General features: G+C 59.9%; 1 protein-coding gene across 22 annotated transcripts in view; it reads right to left on the reverse strand.

Moving 5' to 3' along the window:
• Positions 1-19899, reverse strand: part of TXNRD2 (thioredoxin reductase 2) — a 45082-nt gene that overhangs the window by 16499 nt on the left and 8684 nt on the right. For 18 of the 22 annotated variants that reach the window (XM_073223735.1, XM_073223736.1, XM_073223740.1 and 15 more), the window contains 10 exons: positions 19271-19327; positions 18897-19041; positions 18301-18375; positions 16553-16631; positions 15979-16041; positions 12529-12599; positions 11558-11602; positions 4700-4719; positions 3862-3953; positions 1730-1904 (listed from right to left, as the gene is read on the reverse strand). In XM_073223735.1, the coding sequence (XP_073079836.1) occupies positions 1730-1904; positions 3862-3953; positions 4700-4719; positions 11558-11602; positions 12529-12599; positions 15979-16041; positions 16553-16631; positions 18301-18375; positions 18897-19041; positions 19271-19327 (822 nt within the window). The remainder of the gene's footprint in view (positions 1-1729; positions 1905-3861; positions 3954-4699; positions 4720-11557; positions 11603-12528; positions 12600-15978; positions 16042-16552; positions 16632-18300; positions 18376-18896; positions 19042-19270; positions 19328-19899) is intronic. The other 4 variants (XM_036993602.2, XM_036993597.2, XM_073223734.1 and 1 more) reach the window with 3 other exon arrangements.

Genomic DNA, 19899 nt, shown 5'->3' on the forward strand with positions numbered 1-19899 from the left:
TATTGGGCTAAACTGGCAGAAAACACTCCCAGTTGTTAAACTGGGAAGTGGCTCTTGACTGTTCACAAAACCTGGCCCAGGACCCACAGCAAAACGAGCACAGGCCCACGCAGCCCCAGAAGGCGGGCCAGGAACAACGCTGCCGCAGCAGCAGCCTCCGGGAAGCGAGGTCAAAGGCCAAGGACTGTGAAAAGCTTCCGCCCCCAGCATCAATCACACAGGGCAGAGTGTCTAGGGCATGCTCTTTTTGAAAATACAAAAACTAAAACGGACTCCTGGTGGGGGAGGGTGGGCACGACACCAACGGGCTTGCTTGTCGCCAACCAGGGCCCCACTTAGAAGCTGGGGGTCCCTGAAGCTCCCCAAGGGCACGGCCCCTGCCGTCAGTGCGGCTCAGTCAGGGGCTTAGGGGTATGCCTAGTCCAAACGCAAGAGAATGGACGTGTGTGCTCTTGGGCCCTGCCGAGACGTCAGGGGACAAAAGAGGAGGGACGGGGGTGTGGAAGGGAGGGGAGAAACTGCCACCACCCTGTCTAGAACAGAGCCTAAGATAAACGTCAGTTTCTTCTGCATCTGAACAGTCATATAATCTTTCATAATGTTTGTCAAAACAAACCTACCTAAAATGCACTTTTACAATTTGAGTAAGAGCATTTCATTTGGAATCCACCGAATTTTGGTCAGGAGGCACTAAGCTCACTGCAGGGCATTTGAGATCTTATTCCTCAGTCAGCTCGTGTCTACAGACGGCAAGTAAAGACCTCCTCCTCCTCCTCTGGGGTGTACGGCATCGTCTGATCTCCCACCGCTCAGAGCAGGCAACTCAGCAAAAACAAACAGGCTTTCAGAAGGACGCGGCCCTGCGCCTCCAGGAAGACCCCCCCAGGGGATGCTGAAACCCTGCGACCAGGGTCCTGACAAATGCTGACGGGACAGTCCTCTGAGCCCTGGGTAGGCATGCAGTCGGCTGACACTGGGCCAGGTGATGATTCTGGGAGCCACGTGGATTCTGGGCCCAGGCTCACAAAGGAGGGGCCACCGACCAGGCTCAGTGCAGGGAGCCTCCCCATCAAGAGAATGGGGCACACCAGGAGAGACCAAGACCTTGGCCACCCTGCTTTCAGGGCACAGCTGACAGGGCGGTTAGGAGGGCGAGTCTTGCCCTGGGAGCCACAGCATCAGAGAGGTGGGGTGTCGGAGCAGTTGTGGGAGCTGGGGCTCCACACAGCCTGACAACAACCTGCCGGCCCTCTGCAGAGCCCCCAGCGCCACCCCGCCCCAGCTGCAAGCGGGCTCATGGCAGGGTATGGCTCCTGGCCAGGGTACCTTTCCTCACAGCCCGTTTCACCTCCGTCAGACCACCCCAGGCGCTGGGCATGGGCCTCCCCTGCCACAGTTGCAACTCCGGGCCTGGATGGGAGAAGCCCGAGGACTCTGACGTATCACTGGGCTCTGTCTTTAGGAATCTGAGAAGTGCGACTTCTGGGAAGGCCTGTACAAGGCCCACTCCTGGCGCGTGATGACCCGCAGAGCTCAAAGCAACCCACCGGATGCACTGGAAGAAACACCACGGGCCTCTACAACAGCCCAGAGGCGTGCTGTGTGGCGGCCGGCCAGCCAGGGGGATGAGGGATGAGGGAGGCTCCTGGGGGCAGGGGAAAGGGGGGTGGCGCTGCCAGTCTGTGAGTGGAGGTGTGGGGGTCACACGTGCAGAGCTGCGCACCCTTACCTACGGCCCACAGCACAGTGTCGAAGGTGCCTGTGTTCTCCTTGCTGGCAGTGAGGTCCTCCCAGGTGACCTGCAGCTGGCCATCCGGGAGCCTCCCCACTCTCAAGGGGATGCAGCCCCTCAGGAACCGGGTGCCATGAGCTGCCATGTGCTCTGTGACCAAAGATGACATCTGCTGCAAAAGCACAAGGACCACGTGTGAGGGCCAGGCGGCAGTGAGAACATCGCTGCCAAGGGTAGGAAAGAGGCCCCGGGCCCCTGCCTGCCCGAAAAGCCCAGTGGGTGTGGGGATGGTGAGGGGAGTCTGTCCCAAGGGGAGCTTTGGTGCCCCATCTCCAGGGCCTTTGTTCTCTGTGGGGCTAAGAGCTGAGCTGGGAACCTGCCAGGCATCCCTGCCCGCATCCTCCCGGCTCCAGGCCTGAGGTCCCCGGGTCCTTCAGTCAGGATGGGTCCCTCTCTAGACGCTGATGAACTCAGCCCCGGCCAAAGCGATGATGGAGAAGTACTCCCACCCGGGGGCTCTGCCAGCTGAACCAGACGGTGCTCGGCTTCCCACCAGGCCTGCCTTCTCTCCTCCCATTGAGGGCTCCCGCAGTCCGAGCGGAACTTCTGGGTCTGCTGGGGCTGCACCGCCGACCCACGGTCCCCAGGCCTGCTGGCAGAGCCGCACACTGTGTCCCCGAGGCAGGGCCCGGGTCACTGGGCCTCAACGGTGCGCCCCGCCCACGCACACCTGCACCTATGCCCTCCTCCCCTCTTGCCCAGGTGGCCCCACCATCTGTGGGTGCCAACAACACCCAAAGTCTACCCAGGCAGCAGACCCATGCCTCATCACCCCTGACCAATGCCTGCCAAGAACTCGTCCCACCGACCTGGCCCTTCAGCCCGCCTCTCTCATGTTGTGACCCCTCAGCAGGCCCGGGCCCAGCCTCCTCCCACCCCCCTGCACGGCCCCTTGCTGAGAACTGTGCCCCTACCCACTGGTCCCCGGTGGCCTTCCTCCCCACAGGCCCCTCTGCCTCAAGGGCCTCTTCGGTATGTCACTTTGTGGTCTCCTCGGAGCCCCTGCTGCTGCCCACATACCCTCCCCACAGCTCGAGGCTCAGAGGCCTTCCCTGGACGCTGTGTCCCCATGGCAGGTGGTCAGTACTCAGGTGCTGAGTCAAGTGACAGCGTGCAATGGCCAGAGAGCGAAATAACATGTCCCGCCAGCAAAGGACAGAGCTGCTCATGCGGCCTGGGAGCTGAGGGTGGACTGCGGGGCCATGCAGCTGGACGGTGGTCCATCTCCTTCATGGGGGCACAGAGGGTCTCCACCTCAACTGTGACAACCCCAGATGTTAACAGGACTGTTGCCAAAGAGCTTTTGGTCATAAAAATACTCCATGTGCTAGTCCTGTAGACACATCTGCCATCCGTGTGCATGTGCATGTCCCACTGTCTGTGTGGGCACGTCCGCTGTCTGTGTGGGTCTGCATCTGGCAGGTGGATCAGGACGACCCACATGACGCAGACCCCGAGGCGGCCCTCTGGGGCTGGCTGCCTGGTCAGGAGCTGCTGCGAGCCGGCGCTGCCCCTGCACAGTGGCTGTGGGACTCGAGGAGACTCCGAGGCTGTGCTCTTGGAGTGGACAGCCCTCTGGGGGAGCCCAGTGCTTGTCCCGGCTCACCCCGTCTTTTCAGTCTGTAGCAGGTCGCTGGCACTGTGGCCAGGGGCTGCTGTCTCCTCAGTGGTCACATGAGGCCCTGCCAGTCTACCACCTGCTCCCTGGTGCCCCCTTAGTGAGGTGGCACCCACCTCAGACCCCAGAGGGGCTCAGCAACAAAGACAGGAGCACTTCTGCCGACATGCCCGCCACTGATTAATGGGATGAACAGAAGAGGTGACCAAGCCTTGGGTCCATGAGGCTGGCCCAGTATGATCACCGGCTCCCCCTTGGTCTGGTGGGAATCCACCACACACTCTATGGGCCAATCCTTGCTTCTGCACTCAGGCAGGTGTTTGTATTTCACAAAAAACCTCCTCATTCAATTCCTGCCCAGTTTGCAAGGATGGAGCCCTCCCTCCTGGCCTGCACCTGCGCCTGTCTAGGTGGAGAGAACATGCACCCCCTGGGGCAAATGCAGGGATACCTGGTCAAAGCCCCGGAGGGGGATGCTGCGCATCATGATGGTGGTGTCCAGTCCGAGCCCCGTGAGGAAGCCGGCACACTCCAGGGCCACGTCTGCCAGCGGTGGGCTAAGGAACGCTGATGGGCCACGGTGCCAGGAACCAAAGGGTGAAGCCCCCAGTGCATGTGCCAGCAGCACACCCCTTGCCCATCCAGAGGAGGCCCCCAAGAGCAACCACAGAGACCCTCCCATGCCTATCCCAGATGCATATCCAAGGTGAGGTGGGGGGCTCCCTCAGCTGCAGCATTGTGGGGCACTTGTCTGGGCTCTCCGGAGTTTAATCCCGGACTTCAGGGCCTGGCCTGCTCCCCAAGGAGTCTGAGCAGTGACAGAAGGGGAAATCCCCTGTGAAAGACATGAGGCAGCCGCCTCGGACCCGTGCTCTCGGCCCGCAGCCCCGGCGCTCTTGTCTGCCCTCGCATGTCCCCTCTTGGGACTCCGGCTCCTCCTCTGGCTCCTCCCTGGACCCTCCCCGGCCACTGTTCCCTCTGAAGGACAGGCCTGGAGTGGGGCCGCTCTCGAGGGGGCATGCCAGCCTCACGGCTGCGTCCGGCTGCCTGGTGGCTCGGTGGTCACAGTGCGTGGCTCAGGGAGAAACTCCAGGAAGCCCCAGCCTCAAAGGTCAGCCTCAAAGTGTTCCCCAAGTGCAGCCATCTGCCCTGCCCCTCCAAGCTCCTGGCCAGGAGGCACAGTGCACTCGTGGGCAGAGGGAGCACTGTGGGGCAGGGGCTCGAGGACTGAGCCTGCTCTCAGCACTGGGAGAACAGCCCTGTGGTACCTGTGCACTAGCAAAGGATACAGCTGGCCCCGACCACCAACCTGTGGGAGGAAGGGACAGAGGGTCAGAAGGGAGGCCCACACGTGGCCAGCAGGAAGCGTGAACGTGTCCCAGGTGGGGCTCTGCCGGGGGCACAGGGCCCGTCAGCCGTCGTGCTATTTGGCCAGCTGACCCACCACTACTCATGAGCCAGCCGAGGGCGACTGTTCAAACAGGCTGTCCCAAGGTTCAGAACCCACTTTCCAAAGGCCCCAGCTGTGAAGTACAGCATGACAAACAGTGTCACTGAATCAGGAAATTGCCTGGCGGTGAAGGACATGCGTGGCCTGTGACTAACCAGTGCAGGTCCCACAAGAGGCCGGGAGAGGGGCCGACGTGGACTCCTCGGACACGCTGAGAAAAGCCCAGCTAGGAGAGGCGGAGGGCCCGCCTCTGTCCCGGGGAGAGCTCTGCGAGGGGCTCCTCCGGGTCTCCTGCAGCCGGGGTGGAAACGAAGGGCAGGGCATTCTTGGACCCACACCTGCCTGGCCAGCCCTGCACACACAGCCCGGGGCCAGGGCGGCCAGCTCCCTGGAGCAAGGGTGAGGGCGCCTGGGGGGGGCGCAGGGGCCCAGGACTGGGGGGCCCAGCAGAGGCCCTTAGAATGCTTGCTCTTGCAGTATGGATCCTCTCCCTTTCTCCAGCTCCACACCCTGCGTGCACACATATGCAGAGGCACACACTCACACGTGCACGACTCTCATGCATGTACACTCATGTACGTGCACAGGACCCAACACACAGGGAAAAATCCCAGCCTGGGTGGCGACATGTGGGCGGGCCTATCAGGTCACCCCTTCAGCCTTCGAACAAGAGGAGGTGACGTAAGGCTGGACTGGCCTGATCCCAGCAGGTACTAATGATAGAATTCCGTTTCAGAAGGCAGTGTAGCCTGTGGGATACTTCACAGGTGCCCTGTGGGAAGCCACTGGAGTGTGGCTTCCTCTCTGGGGCTGGGGACAGACCATGCTGGCGTGGCATCCGGGATGAATGGACAGCGCTCAGCATGTGAAGAAGTTAAAGGGGACACCAGGCGCCCCAGCTGCCCAGGAGCATGGAGATGCATTCCAGGGCCCCAAACAAGGCTGACAACACCGAGGAAATACACACATGGGTGTGTATGTGTAGCCACATACAAGTCCAGGTATGATACGTATCTTATCTATGTACAGGTACATTGACTAAATTATAAAACTTTACTTTTTTTGTACTTTATATGTATGATGAAAGGTAGAAGCTTTTAACACATGAAATCATGAGTTACTTAAAGTACAAACAGAATGCCATCGCTTTGACTATCCTGCCCTAAATGCAAGAATGGAGTGGCATTAAGAGCATCAGCGCAGGACACACAGGGCTCCCTGCCACCTGCATCCGGTGGTGGCCGTGATGAGGACCGACCACCTCCTGGCCGGTGTACTGTGCTGGCATCCCGGGGGGGCCAGCCACCAGCCACAGGGGCTGCTGCCCCTGCTCACCTTGAAGCCCTCCTGCCTGCATAGGTTGCACCCCAAGCAGGGGAGGGCTGGCTGCAGTCCTTGGCCCACAGGGCAGCCGGAGGCCCTCGCACCACGTGGCTAAGATGCAGCACTGCAGCCTTCTGAGTTCCTTATTTCTGCAACCCCTGGGTACCTCCCCGACCTCCTGCACAATGCTGGGCATGGGGCAGGGCAGGGGGGGGCTGAATCCCCAGCTCCTCCCTTGCAGGTCCCTCCAGGCACCCTGGGCCTCCCACTTCTACCTCAAAGCCACGGGTGCCCCCACCCTTCAGGCCACCAGGAGAGGACACACTGGGGAGGAGAGGCGCCAGCCAGGACACTCCTAACCAAGTGTCCTTGACTGAACGTGTGCAGCTGAAATCTCATAAACAAGCAGGCATGGCATTTGTCTTAGGGTCATTGTTCTTCTTGCTTCATTGGTCTTCTCTCTACCCCTGCCCACAATCTGTCAAGTAATTATTATTTTTTGAAGAATCCAGGGCCTGAGAACTCAACCAGACAACTCACTTCAAAGGGGCTAAAGCAAGAAAATGCTGGGACAAAACCCAAGACAGACCTGCAGCCTCCAGATGGCGAGGCGTGGAGGACAGCAGAGGGCGGGGATGCGTTTGTGTTTTTGACGGGTCTGAGAGTGCAGACCAGCTTCTGCTGGCCACGGAAGGGACCTCGGCCTGGGTGGGGGCCAGGGAACATGGAGGCTGAGGCCGGCTGCCAAGGTGCAGTGCCAGCTGCAGCCGGGGGAGTAGCCTGCTGGCCCTGGGAGGGTCCGAGGGAGCTGCCGAGGGCCGGGAACAGAGACAAGGACATTAGCCCATGTGGGAAGCCAGCACCTGCTCCCTGGTCCACTTCACGTGTGTTCTGGGCGGCTCCCTCTCTGCCCTTCGGTGTGCAAACATCTTATGCGAAGTTATAAGCTACTGTGGGATTAGCCTGATCACAGGGCAGGCTTTCTTGTTCAAAATCTGAATGCGGGGAGGAAGCAGAAACAAAGGCCTTAATTCAGACCCACGAAGCCCAGGCTTGAAGAGCTGTCTACCTGCCCCTCAAGTTTGAAGGCCTCGCTCATCCCCCAAGGGGCACTCCTACACCAAGTGAGGGCCTCGCAGCAGGAACCTGGCCCCTTGGCAGTCCCACCAGCGCAATAAATGTCAAATCGGCCGCTGAGCTTGGGCACCCCAGGGAGGCAGCATGGGGGCAGGGGTGCCAAGATCTCCCCCCCAGTGGGGGCTGGCTCTGGGCTTGCCTGGGACCTGCCAGCCCCATCCCACCCTTCAGGGCCTGGGCCTGGGCCCCCCTCCGCCCTGCCGGAGCCTCTACATTCTGATCCTATAATGGATGCACCTGAGGATCTGGCCAGGTCACCTAATGCCACCCAGAGGAGGGGTCCCCCTCAGCTCCCGGGCTCTGCACATCTCAGTGAAATACAGAAGCCTGGGGAGTGAGTCAGCAGGGCATTATGGGCTGGCAGCCAGGGCCCAGGCAGATGGCTGGTCTCCCTTTTGTGGGACACAAGGTGTCACCCCAAATGAACATGGAGGTTAAGCAGAAAATGAGAAAATTAGCAGCAATGAATTTTCCTAACTGAACCACTGTGGTTCTTTGCAAATAAAATGCGTGTGCTTCCCTCCTGGGCTTAGGGAGAGAGAAAAGGGATCACGGTGCCTGCTCAGCTTCCAGACTTAGTACTAAGGGTCAAACAAAAGCTCTCTCCAGGGCTGGCTCTGATGGGCAATGCCAACTCAGCCCGCATCACAAAAACTCCTGCTTCAGAGCCCTGGATCTGAATATGGGGGGTGGAAGGCAGAGTGGGCAGTCTGGGCTGGCCAGTGGGCCGGGCAGCTGTGCGAGGGAGCCCCTCACTCTTAGGACCTTCAAGTGGGCCTAGGCTATCCAAGTGGGCATCTGAGAACAATGCAGTCCTGGGAACTATCTGGAAATGGCAATTCAGTGGCCTACAGGGCCAACATGGGGCAACAGCTGCCTCTGGGTGGCTCTGGTCTCATTCAAGTCCTCTTTGCTGTCAGAGAAAGGAGATGACATTGAGTCACAAGGAAGCTGGCAGCTCAGAGCCCAGCTCCGCAGAGAGCTGACCCTTGGTGGCAGCACAGGCTGGCCAGGCCAAGGAGCCGACGGGGTCTGGAGCAGGGGCCCTCGACTCCCCACGGTCGAAGCACCTGAACCGCCGCGGGAGGTGGGAACCTGACGATCGATCCTGGCCTGGTTCCAAGCCAGGGTGTCCGGAGCCAGAAGGCCTCACAGCAGAGGCGGTCCTGGTGGTGAGCGAGCCAAGACCACCGGGCTGTGGGCACACTTAGGTCCTGATGCCCCGGCGCCCGTCTCCCAAAGGGAGCTGTGTGGAGTGTGCCTGCTACTCTCCCCTCCCACATACACCTTCCAGCGGCCGCTGGGCTGCGCCTGGCCAGGCTGCATGCTGTTTCTAGGCCTTCCTGTGCGGGACTGCGCGCCCCATGTTTTCCACTGGTGTTGGACAATTTCCTGAAGTGGCCATTATCCCCCTGTCCATTCCTTCCACAGCGGCTCCAGCTACCTGCCCAGGGGATCCTGTCCTTCCCCCAGAATCCAACTCATTTCCTCAACCTGTCCTGAATTTCCACAGAAAAGTGAAGAAACAAGACTAATGGAAAGGGCAAAGAAGCTGGACATGTGGCTGGCGTTGACATGGCCAAGGCCAGGGGATGCCCGGCTACAGGGCCCCACCTCAGGCCTTGGACGTGCCGGCCGGGCCCCAGCCCACATTGAGGGTGTGGCCCCAGGTCTGTGCAGCCACGGTGTCAGCCCCTCCCCTCCCCGGCCTCAGGGGGCTCTGCTCACGCACTCGGGCACTCAGGCTGCGTTCGCTGGACTCTCTGCACGTGCTCTGTCGCCGGGTGCAGGGTGCTGTGTGATTCTCCCACAGGCTGCACGAAGGCCTCGTCACCCCTGTGTGCCACCTGCCCAGCCCTGAGCTCCCAGAGGTGGATGCCAGCAAGGGAGACAGGCTCCTCACGAGTCTGGGAGGCTGGGTGCCTCTGTGGCCCTGTGACTTCTGGGAGCAAAGGTGGCCTGGAATGGCCACGGGCAGTTGGAAGGCCCCAGGCCCCACTGTGGACTCCACTAGCCAGACGAGAAACCACCAGTCGCTGTCCTGCTCAGGCACACTGGCTACTGCCCAGGCCGTCACTGCCCAGGCATGGTGCGGGACGCCCCCAGGGTCCATGGTGTGCCCACCTGAAGCCTGCGGCAGCCTAGGAAAGCTGGCCAGGGCAGACGGCACGGCTGCAGGCGGGCACCAGGCACCCGGGGCACCCCTGGCCACCGGATGGGCCAAGGCCAGACGCCTCTGCCCGGCTGAGGAAGGCACTCCAGCGCCAGGAGTGCAGCCCTCAGGTCCATATTAATTTCAGCTCCATTTTAAAGGCGAGTTAAAATAAACATGGGGAATATTTATAAGGCAAATAAATCTGGCAGAAACAGCCCCTCCAAGTGTGAGCAGAGGCCTCCCCCTCAGCCCCAGCCCAAGCTGATAAAATACAGAAATGCTACTGTAGACCCTCCGGGCTTATTTTGACTGCGGCAGAGGAATGTAACATGTAAACACTGACTCCCATATCACACTGTTACAACTTGCATTAACAGCACCGGACAAAAGCCGCATTTTCACAGAAGCATCGTACAGGGATATATATGCAGCTTAATTTTTTAAAAAAACCATTTCCTCACATAAATCATGCTCAGAATGAAACGGGTGACTGATACATTGCAAACACGTTTTTTCTCAAACAATAACATACCTAGATTCCTTCTAAACGAAAGAGCTTTTTTAAAAAAAAAATCTTCTAAATGTTTTTTTCTGAAGAAAATAAACACTACAGTTTCTTTCCTGACCAAAATATCTGGGGCTGTGTCCTCCCGGCCAAGCAGGCGGCTGCCCCAGCACACGGACACAGAGGAGCCCGCACCTTGGGCCACCTCGCGGAGCGCCTCCGGCACCCACTGCTGCCAGCCAGCACCGCCCTGGGTGACGGCCTGGTCCCGCCTCTCCGCACCCCCAGTCTCTGAGGAGCAGTGGGTGGAGGAGGAAACAGCAGGAGCCGACCCTTCTGGAGGTGCTGCTTTTAAGACCAAACAGGACAATAGAAAAAAAAGAAAACAATAAACACCCAGGAACTAATCCAACAGGAGGACTGAGAAAATGCCAGTCTTGGGCGATAGGCCTGGACAACCAGGGCACACGGGCACCTGCGTCAGGACAGAAGCCCTGCACCGCCGCGACGCACGGCCCAGCAGACCTCTGAGGAGACGCAGGCAAAGGGTGCCTCTGTTTGGCCCGGGGAAATCCACGTGGGAGGATGGCGGAGAAGAGGTGAGCACAGCACAGGTGAGTCGGTCAAGAGCAGGATGGGGCCGCCAGCAGGGGGACAGCGCCTTCAGCCAGGCACGAGGGGCTGGGCCGCTACAATGTGGGCACCCTGGCAGCGGGTCTGCTGCACACCCCCCACAGATGACTTGCAAACACTATGGATGCAAAGGACAACCCACGCTGCCGGAGCCCTAAAGGAAAACACTGAGGTTCTTTCCAGAAACAGTCCTGGGGGCGGGGCAGGCCTTCCTGAACATGCAATAAATCTAAAAGCCATTAAGTGTAAAGTGAGATCTAAGTTACATTAAAAAAAAGAAAAAAACCGTTTGTACATTGCACAAGTTAAATGACATGACAAGCTGAGAAAATCTCCAACATCAACGACATGGGATCACAGCCTAATACGCAAGCCAGCTGGAAGATAAGAAAATGATAAGAAAAAACAGATGAAAAAGGACCAAGCTGATGAGTCACAGGCGCGCGTGTGTGCTCACACACACTCACACACTCACAGACACACTCGATTTTAGATGGCCAATAAATACATGGAAAGATGGCAGGTTTAAGTAGGACCCAGTCTGTTTAACCTATCGGACAAAGATAAAAGAACAGTGACCCCAAAATTTCAGCACAAAGGGAAAGAGTGATAAACATGGCAACAAAGAAATCTAAGACTCGCGTGAAAAAACACTGCCAGGTAAGAAGACATGGGATCCAGTGGAAGGCGGTGGACAGAATGTCTCCAAAACGTGCATGAGCTCAGTCGCGGCAGCTGGAAGGGACCGCCATGCCTCAGCAAAAGCAACCTGCAGTGCCCACCTGTGCACCCAGCAGAGGCGCCTTTCCGTTTGATGCCCTGTGAGGAGGCTGATGCCCAAGCTGGGGAGAGGGGCGAGCAGGCGGAAGTGCCTGCAATGGGGTGCAGCTCACCAGGCAGGTGCGACTACCAGCAAAATGTATGTAGGGGTGCAAGACACCTACCCCTGCTCCTGGGCTTCTGCTTGTACGAAACAGCCTGACAAGTGTCTGTGACATGTAAGAAGCATCATGACGATACGTAAGATACACGCCAGAGGCTTTCATTGCAGCATTTCATAAGGACGAAAAAGGGAAAATACTGAGATGCTTCCGAATGGTAGGAAGATAAACTACATCCCATCCAATCAAGGGAAGCCCCAAGCCCTGAACAAAGGTGCCTCATGAAGTCATAAACAATGATGACCAAGCAGAGCACATGACATGTGCACATATGCACGGACACACAAGCTCGCAAACATGCTCCCACGCACACATGCTTGCACACACACGCCTGTCCACCACGGGGCAGTTTTCTCACAGGCAGGTCCCAAGCCAGGCAGGCGCCGCCAACGAGCAAGCTTTTGTCGCCCTCTGCTGGCCCTCCTGGGCCCTGCAAGATGAGGCCCCTGCAGCCAGCAGCTGTCTGGCCTGCACCCCTCTAACTGCCCATTCTGTGGGTGCAGGAGCGCACTCAGCTTTCTCGCTTGCTCGGCAAGTGTGAAACCACTCACGCTGGGGCTCTCGCCCCCACCCCTGGGCTATGGTTTCGGAGGCCTCTGCAGCCTTTGGTGAATTTCAGGGAAGCCCACGGTGCAAACCAGATGACAAGGGGCCTTTGAGTGCCTGGGGGAGGGGCTGAGGGCTTTCCCCCTTCCCCTCCCCGGGGCCTGTGGAGCCCTGGGGCTCCAGGAACAGTTTGAAAACCACTGCCCTGGGCAACAGCTGATTCCCTTAGACACCTGTGCCATCGCTTCCGGGACAGTCATGGGTGCAGCGTGTCAGCCACGGGCACAGGCACTGGGTGTGCTCACCTTCCGTCATGCTGACCGGAAAGGATGCACAAGGGAGGGGGCGCCAACAGACGGCGCTAGGAGGCCACCATTCGCAGCCATGAACACAAGGAGGACGCTGTGGGGGCACAAGGCAGGTCTTACGTTTTTCCAGGGGATTCCTTCAGCCAGAAGATGTCGTCACTTGTGATTCCATATTCCAAAGCACCTTCAACCTACCAGGAAAAAGGGGATCGATATGAGAAGAGGATCATTTGACCCGTCCAGAGACTTCTTCAAAGGGGACGCCCCTTTTTGTGCGTGGACACGGCTCTGCCGGAGCCCCCAGCCCACCGGTGGGTGTGCTCCCTGTCCCAGACTTCTTCAGGCTGTGGCCTCTCAGGACAGGCGAGCTGGCTGCCTCTAACTGGGCGCGCCACCTGCCCAGCATGGCCCTGAAAACTCTGTGGCTGGTGAGATGCCCAGGAGCCTGGGCAGAGCCAGTGGCTCTTCCCCCCCTGCTCCCCAGGGCCCTCCCCTAGATCCAGACACAGGATGAGGGAGGGGAACGTGGACAGCAGAGTGAGACCCGGCGTGGAGGGGCTGGCAGCTCCAGGGGCACCCGGCTGAAGGCTGGGCACCACTGGGCATCCTCAAGAGACACATGCGTGCGAATCACCCCGCCCCCAGCAGGACCGAGGAGGAGCTGCCAAGCAGGTGGGGGGCACAGGGACAGGCGCCCTCCCAGGGGCCCAGGGGAGAGAGGTGCTGGTGGAGAGGAAACAGACTGCAAACAGTTTACGGCTCCAATTGGCAAGAAAAATAAAGTCAGGCGTTCTCAGGTTTGCTCCAGGAAAACTAAAAGGTCAGAAAATCAAAGGGACTAAAACACGAGCAAGTCCTGGCAGGTGCCCAGGGAGGCATGGCAGGTGGGGTGGGAGGTGGGAGAGCACAGTGCTTGCGGGTGGTCTCCCCCAGGACCAGACAGCCCCTGCTTACCCCGCCCCCGCTGTGAGTGGAGGCCTCGCGGCCACTCAGCCAAAGTGCAGCATGGTGGGCTGGGCCAGTCCCCACTGCAGGCTGCCCTGGCATGGGGCACGGCGTTGGTCTGCCTGGAATGACCACCATGGCTTGCAGGGGTTTTACACAAAATCAACCCGTGAGGGCCTGGACGCTGGGTGAGGGGTCATCAGTGGTCACCCACTCTGCTCCTGTCCGCTGTAGCCATCGTGAACGACCGCACCCTGCTATCCTACAGAGCTGCACGACCTGCCCGCAGTCCACCCCCGGCACAAGCTTCTGGTCCCCTCTAGAGGCTGCCCTGGAGGTCCGGGGGGGAGGCCGGTGGCCCCCTGAGGGCTGGAGGTACGTGTTTTCCTCTGCGTTCCCTCTGCTCCCCAACTCCAGAGACAGCACAGAACAGCGGAGGTTCGGAGTTCAGGCTTCCGAGAAGAAACAGCACCACCGCCCTGCCCTCTGTGCACCCTCGCTCCTGGGCAGAGCAGGAGGCAGGCAGGACCCCCAGGCTCCTGGGGCCCGGGGCCTCATGCGCATGGCGACAGCCCTTCAGGACGCAGGGCCCTGCGGGTCGGCAGGAATCAGAGCTCTCTGCTTCCCCTTCCTGCTTCTTGTTCCCCCTCTCCTGCCCGGACTCCGGGTCCTTCCTCGGCTCCACAGTCCTGGTGGGAGTGAGTGTTGAGGGGCCCCCGTGGGGAAGACTGGTCAGGAGGGGACGTCAGAGAAAATGGTGGAGGGAGCATCTCCCAAATTCACCCCGCCGAAAAACTGGCAAAAACAGTCAGATTCAACTTATTCAGAATTCTGGGAATTAACTAAGGACTTGTGGGAACATGGAATATTTAGTCAAGAAATGGCTGACACTTGGTAAAAATGATGATGAGTTTTGTAGAGTTTGGCTCAGTCTAGCTCATCCCCCAGCTCAGTGGTTGCCTTGACAGAACGGCTATACCGGACGGAAGGGCCGGGCCCGGGCCGCAGCTCCTTCCCAGAGGGTGGCTGCTGCCGGGCTGGCTGTAGGCCCTGGAGACCCCGCTCGGTGCCTGGCTGCCTTCCACTTTGCTCGAACTTGCCTGGTGCCCAAAGCCTCTCCCTGGGGACAACTTGCCCAGTGACTGTGCATCATGGCTGCCCGGAGGGATGGACAACAGCTGAAGCAGACAACACAGTAGCCAGAAGCTTAGGAGGAAAAGCTGAGGAATGAGATGCCCATCAGGGCTCTGAGAAGCCCCAGCATGTTCCTGGGGACCTGGAAGGCCAGGCGCAGGCACCGGGCTGAGGCCTGCGATGCCCGGGTACTCGCCTCCAGCTGCCCTTGAGCGGGAAGGGAGGCCCGGGGTAGATTCCCTTGCCCAGCTGAGCGCTGAAGGTGCCTCCCAGATGCCTGCAGAGCCCCTTGGCCAGGAAGGGGAGATGTCCCAGCTCCAGGTGTTGAAGGAAGACTGCCCTTGCATCACCCGGCCACCAGGCCACTGAGCAGACATCAGAGGCCTCACACGACAAAGAATACAGACTTCACAGAAGCAGTTCAGAAAAATAACCTACCAACCAAACAGCAGTAAAAATCCCACAGTGGAGAGAGATTCTGATGTCCAGAAAATGACAAGACATGAAAAGACCAGAATGGCTGACCTTCGTCCACTACTGGTGGGAAGGTAGAGGGGTGCCAACAGCCTGGGGCTCCGCAGAAGGTCAAACACAGAGGTGCCCCTGGGACCAGCAGCTCGGCTCCCAGGCACAGGGCTCAGAGAAGCCAAAGCTACTCGCACGTTCCCAGCAGCCTTATTACAGCAGCTGAAGTGGGAACAGCTCAGATGTCCAACAGCAGACAGGCAGGTAGACCGAGTGGGTCTGTCGGCCAAGGGAATGCTGCTTGCCCATAAAAAAGGATGGAGATTGGACCCAGACCACAACATGATGAACTGGAAGACATTATGCCACATGCAGGTAGCAGCGACTAGGTCACCTACTGTCTGACTCCTTTTACATGAAATGTCCAGACCAGGCAACCCACAGGGACAGAAGACAGGCGACTGGGGGCCAGGGGCTGAGAGCAGAGCTGGGAGAGACGCTTCAGGCACGAGGCTCGGTCCATGCTGATGAGAGCAGGGTGGGATTGCGGTGGGGGGCTGATGGCTGCACTGGGGCTGATGACTCTCTGAAGCCCAAACTCCCTTTAGAAGAGTGCATTTTATGTGTTGTACGAAAGATCCGGGGCTCCTCAGAAGGTCAAACACAGAGTCACCCCTGAGACCCTCGATGCCACCACACTTGGAAGCCAAGGAGAAAAGGAGGACCCGGCAAAGGAGACGCTGAGTCAGACAGTAGGTGCGGTGGGGTCCCCGGCCAGCTGAGGGGGTGACACTGCCTTAGGGTTCCTCAGTGTGGGGTCCTGGGGACCTTCTTCAGCAGGATGGGGTCGACAGAATTAGAAAATAGAAAGAGAGACCTGTGAATACTGAAAGAACCTTTGTTTAAGGAAAAGAGAGTGCGATGGGCTGCTGGCATGGGAGGTGTGAGCATGAACCCATACCAGTGGGCCTGGCAGCCTGGAATGAGCCTGGGGCATGGGGAAGTCTGTGTTTTGGGGACACTCACGTGCATGGGGTACCTCGGCCGCCCTCCAGTAGCAATGACGATGTGCTCGGCCGAAAGCAGAGTCTGAAAATAAAGTGAGAAAGCTGTGGTCAAACAGGTACATCATAGTCACCCACAGGAAGGGCTGGGATGCCCACAGGCACTCCTGGCAGAGGCCCACATTTCTGATCACAACCCCTGCCTGCAGTCGGACCTCCAGGCAGCAGGTCAGAGATCCCCTGGGGGCTGGGAGCCCATCAGGGATCTGCTGGACAGGAGGGGACACGAGAAGAGGAGGGGACACTGACTCCAGGCACTCGCGGCGCACAGAACACTATGCAGGTGTCTCCTCTCCTCCCGATTCCCGCAAGACACTGTGAGGGGGGATTACGTGCCTGTGGCCCTGAGCAGCAGGCAGTCTGGCGCCGCGCGAGTCCCACCCGGTCATTGCGTCCTTCATAAAGGACGTGACAGCCTCGCGGAGTCAGCCTTGTCAATTCCAGCAGCGCTCTTTACTGAGAGCAGCCCTGAGCAGCGAAGCCTCCGAGGCCCGAGGCCCTCAGAAGGGCCAGGACCATGGGCAGGGGTCACTCACCTCCTTCCCATCCTTTGTGACACCACGAACTGTGTGCTTGTTGACAAAGCTGGCCTTGATGTTAAAGTACTTGACTTTTCTGCAGAGTAGAAATAAGATTTTCACACAGTCCCTCTACAAAGTAAGCGTTACCTATGGGATTAAATAGGGAGCAGATGCTCAAAGGCAAGCTGGGGCCCGCAGCCCACGGCTTATGTGGGGCAAGTGGTGACTGGGGAACCACGCCGGGGGGGGGCCGGCTTGCTGTCTCCCGAGGGTCTCCCTGGGACACGGTGACCTCTGGGACAGAAGCCAGCTCAGCACAGTCCCGAGAGCCCCCGTCAGTCCTGGTGCGTGACGACAGGTGGCTGAGCCAGTCCCGGTCAGCTGGGCACATTCCACCAGGAAGCAGAGGCTCCCAGTTACACCTGCTACCCAAACAGCCACATTTCGGCTGGCAAGGGGGCTGCCCACCAGATGGGTACCACCTGCCTTCAGGGGAAAGATTGGGAGAACAGGTGTAACAAGGACATAATGGTGCTGGGTGCACGGTATGCAGAAGTGACCCACACCCTCTAAGTACGAAGGCCATGCTGCAGTGGTGGGGTCTTGGTGGCTTTGCACGACTTCACTGCCTCCCTGACATCACCTCCTCCCCATGGCCAAGCCCTGTCCTTCCGTGAGCCGCCTGAACTGCAGGAAGCTCGTGCAAGTCTCATCACCCACACCACCCTGTCGCTGCAGAGGAACATGCACATGGCATAGCACCACTCCCTTCTGTGGGTCTCTGGAGCCCGCCGGGGGTCCGCCTGTATGGTGCCTGCCCAGAAGCTGCCTGGGGCCAGCGGGAGGGCAGAGAGTCCTATGCCTCCAGCAAAGAGCACCAGGGGACATACAGCACCAGGTGGAGGAGAAACGACACCGTGCGGCTCAGCTCCCCGGGGGCCACTGGGGGAGCCAGGCTGGGCAGGTGGGCCGGTTTCCCTGGCTCAGCTTCCTAGGGTTTAGTGGCACAACCCAGCTACCAACTGCACAGCTGCAGGAGGACCCCTTGGGGCCAAGGTGAGAGCCGCCAGGCCTCTAAGGGGCTCTGTGCTCCCCACACGCTGCACAGGCACAGGGCAGAGCCACAGGGCCAGGAATGAGGCTTAGCCTAGTCAGGTGCAGCTCGGAGCAGCTCTCCTCCTGGCCGCCACATCTCAGGGCAGATGTCGAAGTGAGAGAAGGGTCGGCATCTAGGTTGGGGGACCCCAAGGAGCTGACAGGGTCTGGCAGTTAAAGATCACGTTGGACACTGGCTCCAGCGGACAACGCCAGGCCCCTGCATCCAGGCCCAGGAGATGGATGCTTGTGGTGAGGTGTGGGGTCCACAAAGCGGGAGCAGGGAGATGAGTGGTGAGGTGTGGGCTTCCCAGAGCCAGGCCTGAGCCTCCTCTTTGCACTGCTTCGTGGGGCTCACTGGGCTTCTTCCAGTCCCAGCAGGAGAAAGGCTGCCCACTGAGAGGAAGGGGCTGGCCATGGGGCTGGCCCTCCCCACGCCCCAGCACCCTGGCCCGAGCCTGCATCCTCCCTGGTGCAGCCCCGGGCGCTGGCTGCTGTGCCAGCGTGAGCCCTGCTCCAGGCCCCAGGGCAGCCTTCTGCTCCCGGGGCACCTGCCTATCTGCTCCTCGTCGGCATGCCCCACCCCATGAGCATGGACCCCTCGTCTGAGCCTCTGAAGAGTAAGTGCCCGTCAAGGCCTGAAACAACCCGGGGAAGGTCAGGAGAACCTGTCCTGCAGCTGCACCCGGTGCCCCCAGTTCAGGGACTTCACGTGGTTTTGAACGGCCTCTGCCATCTTCCTCCTGTTAACACACCAAACACAATGGTAGAAAAAACACGAGCAGTGTTAGCAGTAGAGCCCTCAGCACACTGTGAGATGCAGACAGGGAGTTAACAGAGATACCAAGGAACCAAGGTGCTTCTCAGGGTGGTGGAGCGTAGCGCCCACTGCACGGCTCTGCCTCTGCCCCAGGTCTGGGGCTCTCGCAGACTCAGGGGCTGCGGCCTCGGCCATCAGGGGGCAGTGGCAGTCCTGTGTCCAGGCTGTGCGAGGAGCGGCTGCCACCCCACGCTACTGGTCCCAGGGGCCGGGCTGCCCTTTGTGGGGGGGCCTACAAGTTGCAGGACAGGCAGCAGCGTTCCAGGGCCCCCCCCCCCAGCAGGTGCAGTGATGACCAAAATGCCCCCAGACTCTGCCAATTGTCTTGGGGGAGGGCAGAGTGGCCCCCAGCGAGAACCTGTCTGACAGCAGGCTCCGGGACGGCCAACGGGTGAGAAAGCTCCCCGTGAGCAGAAGGGCGCCCAGCGCGGCTGGCGTCCTCACCAGCTGTGTGGAGTCGGCTGGGCCAACTCCCAGCCATAGTGGGGGGCGTCTCGGATCATGGTCCCCAGCAGTGCTGCCTGGTGCATCAGCTTCTTGGGGATGCAGCCGACGTTCACACAGGTGCCGCCGAGGCCCCACGTGGTCCCTGGCGCGTGGGGGAGAGCACATTTACATGTGTACTCAGGGGGGTCCAGAGGCTCTCCTGTTCTGCTCTTCAGAATGCAGCCCAAGTGAACCCTGCCCACGAATTTGCAGTGGACACGAGAAACCGGATACGTCCCAAGACATGGGACAGCGGGGCTGAATGGTTCTGCCTTCTGTGTGTGCACCGCAGCCCCTCCCCAGGACACGGGGTTCCATCGGGGGCTGCCTACCTCGGGGGGAAGGCTCCACGTAGTCTACGACGGCCACCTTCTTTCCCAGCTGAGCAGCTACGACAAGAGGAGCAGGCGGGTGGGCACAACTCGGAGGCTGCTTCGGGGCCAGGTCTGGGACCCCAGGGCCCATGAGAACCGGAGAGTGGGGAGGGTCCCGGCTGGGGGCTGCCACCCAGTGCACTGCCCACGGGTGGGACCCTCGGGCGCCCTCTAGGGCCGCAGGCTCAGCACCATCTCCCACAGCCGCAGCGGGATCAGCGGGGCGGCAGCCCCGAGCCCAGCCTCCCTCGCCTCCTACCCCATGGTTCGCGGCCCAGACACCCAGCACAAGGGCCCGGGGAGGCATCCTGGGGGAAGCCGCTCCCTGGGGGAGGCCCCAGACTCAGCGGCCCCCGCGGGCTCTCCTCCCAGGCCCTCCCGGAGGACCTACTCGCCAGACCCCATGCGAGGCCTCCACCCGAGGTCACCCTCCTCAGAAGGCGCCGGGTGGCCACTGCCTTACTCTCGGGGGAGGAATCAGAAGCTCAGAGGTCAAATGGCAGGGCCAGTACCCAGAGAGGAGGTGAGACTTGGACCCCAAACCATGAGTCCTGCCGAAGCCTCCAGGCCTCCCGACTGCTCTCAGC

This window comes from Manis javanica, chromosome 15 (assembly GCF_040802235.1).
Source record: "Manis javanica isolate MJ-LG chromosome 15, MJ_LKY, whole genome shotgun sequence".
NCBI classification, from domain to species: Eukaryota; Metazoa; Chordata; class Mammalia; order Pholidota; family Manidae; genus Manis; species Manis javanica.